At 41.1% G+C, this 8680-nt stretch overlaps 1 protein-coding gene across 1 annotated transcript in view; it reads right to left on the bottom strand.

The window, feature by feature from the left end:
• Nucleotides 1-6486, bottom strand: part of S100B (S100 calcium binding protein B) — a 12928-nt gene extending 6442 nt beyond the window's left edge. The window contains exons 1-2 of the mRNA XM_019523283.1: nt 6371-6486; nt 2749-2904 (exon numbers count right to left, since the gene is read on the bottom strand). Coding sequence (XP_019378828.1) covers nt 2749-2886 — 138 coding nt within the window. The 5' untranslated portion in view covers nt 2887-2904; nt 6371-6486. The remainder of the gene's footprint in view (nt 1-2748; nt 2905-6370) is intronic.
• Nucleotides 6487-8680: the final 2194 nt, after the last annotated feature.

Below are 8680 nucleotides of genomic sequence, written 5' to 3' on the forward strand. Positions count from 1 at the left end.
TACACACAAGAATATTGCTGTAACTCAGTATGAGAAGAGAGCTGCCTTAAGGAAAAATTAGCTCAAACAGAAGGCAGAAAAATACAGAGTGGGTGTAACTGTAGATACATGGAATATGATTTGGCCCTGACATAGTTAGTATGAAGTCCCCCTCCATCAGGGTATTTTTAATACAAGAATATACTGTCCAAAAAAACTACCTCTGGACTTAAGCTTCTGTCAAATCTCTAGATCAGTGACTCTCTGCCAGGATACTGGGGTACTCTTGGGTGCCTTGAGATCCTTTCAAGGATGATTTAGGGTGCCACACAATGTTAGCACTGTTAGGAATGCAAACATCATTCGCAAGATAAACTCAGAGATTTTAAACAGGAATCTATAATGTTAAAAATGTTCAGACCTGCTGTGATCTTTCTCAGTTCTTTGCAACAACTAAAGGATTATCCTATTATTTTTCTATAGTCAAAGATAAAGTGAAAACTAAGAGCTGGCATTTTCCAAGGGGTGTCTTGGTTTGAAAAGGTTAAGAACAACTGCTCTGAATGAAGTCTGGAAGTCACATCCACTTAAAATTTATTTTCTTAAATCTGAAAACTTTTTAAGTTTCTTCCAAAAAGGAAACTAAGTTGGGAAACATGCAGCACCTTTTAATTTTCCCTGCTGAGGGTCAGAAAACTTCCTTGCTGCTTTCAGTTTTTACCAGTGACTTGATTTCAAAATCCCAGGGTATTTTCCTTGTCCTTCTAATTTTCCAGTTGGGTTTTGGAGCATCTTACCTAGAGTCTTACAAAAGATCATACATAAATGTCTTCAGTTACACCCCTGCAGTAGACCTGACTATTTAGCTATCAGTCTTACTGCTGTTCATATAATCTATCCAGTATTACCTACAACACGAACACTGGCAGTACGTGCTTTCCTAGCCCTGATCTGGAGATACTACACCTATGTAATCTATGTAGAATTAAGAAAGAGCATGAACAGTTTATGAACAGCAGTATAAAATACAGCTGCCTGTAGTAGCAGGGGACTAGACTCAATACAATGCTGCTTTTTAGCTAGCTAAACTGGCCTGTAGAGGCCTCTCCCACATAAGAGAAATAACTGCATGGTATAAAGTCATTGTAGCAGTTCCCACTTCAGCCCTCAGCACAGGGAGCAGGGCCAGAGTATCCCTTAACCATGGCAATGCCCAAGAGCTGAAACTTCCTTGTAGGGCTTCTGGGAGTCCGTACAAATTGGAACACCTGTCAAGATGCTCTAATTTGTGCTGGGAACTGGCCCAGGAACAGGGAAGCAAAAACATTACAGACTTTCTGTTGAACAAAAGAAGCATTTGTATATATAAATACTAGTGGCTGGACAAGTCCAATGCTTCTTTGTGCAGCTTGGGTGTACCAGTATACTTAGTCTCATTGAACTTCAGCAGCTTTGTCAGAAATCTTTGGAGGTTAATAAAAACCAGCAAAGGGAAACAATTGTAGTCTTTGATTCAAGCATTAAGCTGGCACTCAGAATTTATGTTTAGTTCCTAGTTCTACCATACTGACTTCCCACATCATCTTGAAGAGGTAATTGAATATCTCTGTCTCAGGTCTCCATCCATGATATGTATACGATAATAAGTCCTGCCTTTATGTTGTTGATGTAGACTGCAAGCTCTTCAGACCAGAAACAGGGACTCAGTATCTACTTGAAGAACTATGGGGGTCCTGATCTTGGCTGGGTCTTCTAGGAGCTACTGTAATAATCCAAAAAATAAAGTAATATCTCTAGGAGCAGTTTTGACTCCAAATATATCAAGCTTTTTAAGGTAACCTCAGAATAGATCAAAAGGCAACGTTTGCCGAGCCAGATTTCAATCCCACTCTCTGAAGTGTACCTTTATGTTGCAAGGAACAAAGTAGCATTTTGAGCTCCCAAATGGGACTCCTGCATTTATAAATACATACTTTGAGCAACAGCAGTATGTGTATTTTTGTGAGTGTCTTTGTCTTCTCTCCTCTTCCATAACCACCTACCTTCACAGTGGTTAGATACTAAGGACTAAATGGCACACCTGAACTGGGGCAATGTAGAGTTACATCACTCTCATCCTAAATCTCTTAGTCTCACCCAGTTGCATAGTCTTATCCTAAGCTTCCTAATAGGTGAAGAATGGCAGAGAAATACTCTGCACCACGCTAATGTTGAACAATGGTGACCTTTGGGGCACTCAGGAGTAATTTCTGATCCCCATTCCTACTTCAGCTGCAGGAATGGAGACTGATTCCTTGTGCCTTCCTCTGGATGTACTTATCAAGGGTCACTATCTTGGCCTACCAGTGCCAAGTGCCTTGGAAATACCTAAGATAGATTAATAGTCATGAAAGAGACACAAATGGCTTCCAGAGGGAAAACACACTGCTTTTTGAATGAGCTATCCTCTGTTTATTGCCCATCCCATAGGTATCCAGTAAGAATTACAGGGTCTCTTTCTTACTCCCAGGAAACACAACATAGTACAAAAGACTAAAATACTGGAACCAGCCCATTGCACTAAGTCCTCTTTTCAGTCACAGGCTGAGTATATGTACTGTTCCCATCTCCAGGGGAAACGGCCTACTACCTAGAGATATTTTAGCAAACATCATGGGAGCTGAGAAAGGCCACTGCAAACATATTCAGCATGGCAGTGCCATCAGGCATCTTGACATTTGATTCACAACAGGGAAAAGGGCAATTCTTTGTTCAAAAAGGAATACTCACGCCTAAAAAATGAGGGAGTTCATTGTTAATGAGCTCTTTTAATTCAGATTTCTTCAGCTTGTGTTTGTCTCCCTCTTTTCCTGAATACTGGTGGAAAGCTTCAATGATGGCAATCATGGCCTTTTCCAGATCAGACATTTTAACTGTGTGACCTTCCTAAAGATAAAGGAGGGGGAAAACGTTAGTTTACACCTGTTTTAAAAAATTCTTTCCTGCTTTCTGAATGCAGCAATAAACCCCTTGACAGTGCTAGTCAGTGATGATATGATGCAAAGCTCACTGAAGTCAGTTTCCAAGATGCCAACAGATGTGACTGGACTTAGATCATACTTCAGATTAATATTCCAGAAAATAATGGGGAAATAATTTAATGAGCAGCAGGCCACATATAAAGACACTGATTTCCAATGGAGGTAGACTAAAATTAGGTCATTTGCTTTGTCTTTTATTGTAAGCCACCCTAATAAATAAATTATTATTATTCTCACCCTTAAACCTTAATTGAGGTTGATATCTTTGTATACCATTTGTATATTTCTAAAACGAACTCAGCATAAAACTATTCTGTATCTGGAAATACCCACCAATACTAAATGATCTGCTTTTTCAGTAGTTTTAACATAGATTTCGCTAACAAAACCGAGGGGAATGTTACCGAGTAAATAACCAAAGGGGGCAGATGTCAATTCCAACATTAAAAAACAAAACAAAATAAAGCAACAACACAGAATGCCTTGTTGCTAATCTTCATTCTTGCAGCTGAAGTAAGAACAGAAGAGGAATATTTGCTATTAGCCTTGAGAGTTCCCAGGCTGTCCTGAAATATGAGCATAAGTTCTGTACCGTGCTTGGAAGAGTACTATAAATAAATAAGAGCAAGAAAGCTATAACCAGTGACAGGGAAAGCAATTCTCCCAGATGTCTTGGGGCAGATCCTCAGTCATAATGGAGCTTATAACAATTTGTATCAGCTGAGGCAGAAGGAAAGATCCAACCAGATCTAGGATCTAGCAACAAACATTTATTGAGAAACGGTGTGTCAATAAAGCTACTTGCAACCAGAGCCAGCCTTAAGGAAAATGGCAACCCCTACCGAGCTCCCCCACCAAGTCAGTGGCGGTGCTGCAGGCAGAGGCCGGTGGGGAGGTAAAGCAGCAGAGGGCAGGGGTGAAGGGGCTAGGGGAGTGCAGCTGCCCAGGCAGGTGGACCTGTCCCCAGTTTATCCCTGTCCCTTGCCACCATGCTGCAGCCATCCACCAGCTGTCAGCCCAGGCCACTGCTGCCTGAGTGCCCACATCAAGCTGCTGCTGAGGCCAAAAGTGATCATGACACTGCTGGCACAGCTGCACAGCCAGCCCCAGCTGGGGGGGGGGGGGGAGAAGCAGGAAGGCAAGAGGAGAGCACGGCTGACTGGGCAGGTGGCCTTGTCCCTAGTTCAGTCCCTAGCACTGCGGGCATCTCCCCAGCCCTATCATGGGGGGCAGGGAACGTGCTCCAGCAACTGCCCACACTGCCCAGCCTGGCTCATCCTAAGCAGCAGCTGCAGGTGGGGCAGGGCAGAAATCGGTGGGGTGGGATGGGGGTAGAGCACTGCCGTATGTGTGTGCAGCGCCTCCCTGACCATGACGCCTTGGGCAGTCTCCCACATCACCTACCCTCAAAGCTAACTCTGCTTGCAACTGACAAACTGCTAGATTTCAAGGGTGGAGTTGAAGTGATGTTGTAGCCATAATAATTGAGAATTTATGCAAGAGGCAAGGATTTTTGCGAGTGATATCTTTTATTGGACCAAATGCATGGCTGGGTGACAGATATCACTGTAGCTCCTGTTCTAGAAAGTGTGTCTATCCAAAAAAACGCACTATAAATGTTTGCAATCAGATTCTGGTGATTCTCAACCATTCTCACAAAGACTGGTTTAACAAGGTTGTCCTTGGGGCTACATTTTCACTTCCTTAGAATCACACAGCACACCTCCCTTCCCGCTATCCACTCGTGACTATTCTTGTGACAACTACTGCAAATGCAGGGAAATATTTAATGGGTGTTTAGCTTCAAGTTTTTTTTATGGTATTTAAATTTAGAGACAAGAAATGCCATGAGAACAGCCACCTTTCTGTTTACCACCCAGACTGTTTTGTGGACTACAAGTTGTCTGCAGAGAAGACTAAAAATGACTGACTGACATTATTTCCCTATCCAATACCTCACTTTAGTCACAGTAAGGTTCTGATTTCCCTATAATTAACATATGAAGAAAATACTTCTCAATGTGTGATAATAATGTATATTTCCAAAACAGTATCTGTTTCCTGACTTTGGTCCAGCTTCCTAAACCAACATTTCTTTAGTCTGGATTTCAAGGTAGTACAGTGTGACCATTGTCTTAGCCAAAGACTCTTACATTCCTTCTGTGGGAAATAGCACAGAAGTATCTCAAGTCACAAAAACTTGTCTCGCCAATTAAACTGCACTGTAGAATGTGTGTGTGTCTGTGTGTATGCGCACGCCCACGTGCATGTGTGAAAATGTTGAATAATCTTCTAGGTTTGTAGAGTGTATTTTCATGGTTCTTTATTACCGGTATCAACAAGTCTTCAGCTTGGCTCAGCTGGTTTACTATAATTCTTAGCCTGCATGCTTAGGATTTGCAAAGCATTATGAACCAAACATAAAAAGAATAAGTTTTAATCATCTTTATTCTCAAGCTTCCATCTCTCACATCCTTTTCTTTCTAAGATGCAGTTGTAACTATCTTTATTAGCTAATCACTGAATGACAGTATTCCAAGTGAGCAATCCGCAATACATCAGGCAAGCTTCTATTTTCATGAGGAGTAATATGAGCAAATACATTCATCTCTTCTTTCTGCGCTTGCTTCTAATAGACTATTTAATATTTTAGACACAAAATATAAATGAGTCCTCTTCTTCCATACTGAAATCACATGAATATTAAATTGTAAGTTTGCTTACAAATTTTACATAGATGATGAAAAATCTGTGACTGACTTTGAGAGAAAGATTTTAACATAAAGGGGAACACTGCAGAATATACGGTCCACAAAGCTTTGTAATATTTTTAGGTTAAACAGAAGGGTTTGATTTGAAATATAAGCAACCTTTACGTTCACGTAAAAAGTTTTGCGGCTCACAGATCCTTGTTGGTATTTATCAGCATCACTCTGTTGATTTGGATGGAGCTATATCAAGTTACATGAGCTGGCTGAGGAGCTGTAACATTTTACTGTAGATGAATTGGTCTCAGCCACATAAGTGAGAATGCATAACTGCTTGTTCTTCATTTATTCCTTTCCCACGTTATAATGGGAATGCTCTGCAATGCACAGCTTGACTATATTGCTACCTTATAGTTAGAGAAATTTGTGGGTTTAACGAACACTTATGAAATGTGTGTCCTATGTTTGGCTTTTCTTTCAAGTACTTGGGCTGATGAACTCCCAACAGCTCTGGATTCAAAAGTGAGTTCAAGAAAAAGAAAAGCAATCCTGTTTCAATATCTGGATTGGCATGGAAACCCCTCCCCCAGTAAGTATTAGGAATCAGTTTTCTAACAAACTTATTTTTTTCTAAGCATCTTTAGTATTATTTCTGCTACTCACCTTCCTTCTCCGTAGACTGGGCTGGAGTCAGAGCAATGTGATCTAAGACAGCAAGGGAAGACTTCTTATTTCATCTGTGGGGGTGGGGAGATCCATTTGCTAAGATGCAGTGCTCCTGCAGAAGGATAGCAGCCAATGAGAACCTGAAGAGGGGGTGGGGGTGGGAAGGAGGCAGCTGATTCTTGGACCTGATTTACTGGAATAAGTAGCAACGCTCACAAGGGTGCATTCATCAGTTTGCTGTGGGAGCTGCTAACTGATACACTGGTACCAGAGAAAGAAAGCTCTGTTGTAAGAAAAAGTGGATGATCAGCTTTTAAAAAAACCCAAAAAATGCCTAACAAGAATGTTCTCAATTCAAATTGTTTAAAAAAAAAAGTAAGGAGAAGGATTTAGCTAGCCATAGTAGAATGTATTTGCTGTTTGCCTGTGACAGGATGTTTAGGACTATAAGTAAAAGCATATTCCTTTTGGAATAGTTATTACTGGTTCTAACAGCAGTATTGAGTGTGTAGGCATGCTATACTATGGGACATTCTTCAGATTGAGGAGCATTAAAATTAAAATGAGATATTTTAGGGATGTCAGTGGGTTCAGATTAAGACAACAGCTGGACCTGCACCCAAAATTCAAACTCAAGCTACTTTTCTTTCTTTTTTCATTTGACAAGGTTCTATACATGTACCCATACATTCATTTGTATTTACAAACATACATATATACAAAACCATATGTACACTTCATTAATCTCTGAGCTTTCTGCTTTTGCCAGGCCAGAAAAAAATAACCCCCTGAGAAAGACTCTCTGCAGACTGATTCCATCCATCTTAGGCCGTGTCTATATGGTAAACTTTTAATGCTCTAGAGTCACACCCTCTGGCAAGCTGCACAGCAATAAGTAGGCTGTTTTCCAAACCAGAAGCAGTGAAGCCATTGCTGTAACAGTCTTTTATGAAAGTCTTTGTCAAAAAGATTTTAAATGAAAATAAATTCAAATGAGTTTGGAGAAGCATTTGGATGCCTAGGCAAATTGACCTTTGTGAGTTATTACCTCTCTCTTACTTACCATTTGCCTGTCACTAGCTTCCCTTCTTTCTTTGTCCTGTCTCCTCTCAGAACAATAACTTCAGTTAAGTACATATGCATAACTACTTTCTAGTTAAAGCATTTTACTAATTATCAGAGAAAACATACACAAAAACTGTTTTCAATGTCATGCTAGCTTGGAAGACAGTAAAAGCACCCCTTGTGAAGAACAAAGTAAACGGGTGACTGACAATTTCACTTAATCCTATATGCATGTTTTTCTCGCTCCCTTTCACTTGTGGGCTGTTAAATTTAGAACAGTCATTGCCCATTGTTACTACCCAGCTGCACAAGGGCAGGGTGCCAAGCTTCATACACTCCTACTTGCATGGCATTAGCAAAATCTCTGTCTTCCAGGGAACCAAGAAAAAAAGTGCTTTCTGGACATCTTTTCTTTATATTAAAGAGACGTCATCAACTAGAAATGGAGTCAGTTGCAAAAATTAGTTAAAAGCAGTTTCTGGCTCAACCTGTTCCCTTGAGTTTCCTTTTGTTATTCTAACTGCGAAGTGAAGAAGAATGTTCTGTTATATATGAGTTGTATGGCAGATGTTAATTGCTCTATCACTTTGACAAGAACAAACATGTTTATTACTGGGTCAGCAGGATGAGAATAGAAAGACATGGAAAACCTTAAATGCCTGCTCCTAGTCCAAGGAGAGGAGAAAGTCTGCATGGCATTGCACTTGCTTCAAACATGCATACATTCCCAAACAACATGAAAATCTCCCCCTTCACATTATCTGAGCCCCCTGAACCAAAGGGCTCATGACAGACAGTCTGGGAGATGTTTACAGTCTACTCGAAACCAATACTTAACCCCAAATCTCTCCTCTCCCCACCAATCTGCGGCACCTCCAGGTCATGTTACCTACACAACCCTGCTGTTCAAAGCTGACCAACTCTTAGAGAAGGCATGGCATTTGTTCCCCTGTTTGAATGGATCTATTGCTGTGGAGATCACCACGCCTGTCTTGAGGGTTCAGTCTATATTGTAGACCAGCCATCCTCTTTCATCCAGCTGTCTACCAAAGGGAGTGAAGAATCTTTCTGAGTGGATTATTACACATCTTTGTAGAGGAGGGATACATGTTTCCTTAAGGAAACGATACTCACGGCCCAAGGGGTGTCCATCCCGACAAGAAGCAAGGGGGGCAGGAGTGTCCGGAAGCCCCCCTGGCTCACCAAGGGCGTCCGGGACTGCCTGCTTGCCAAAAAGGCGGC

The sequence above is a fragment of the Gavialis gangeticus genome, unplaced genomic scaffold (genome assembly GCF_001723915.1).
Source record: "Gavialis gangeticus isolate Ggan-Ray unplaced genomic scaffold, GavGan_comp1, whole genome shotgun sequence".
Classification (NCBI taxonomy): domain Eukaryota; kingdom Metazoa; phylum Chordata; order Crocodylia; family Gavialidae; genus Gavialis; species Gavialis gangeticus.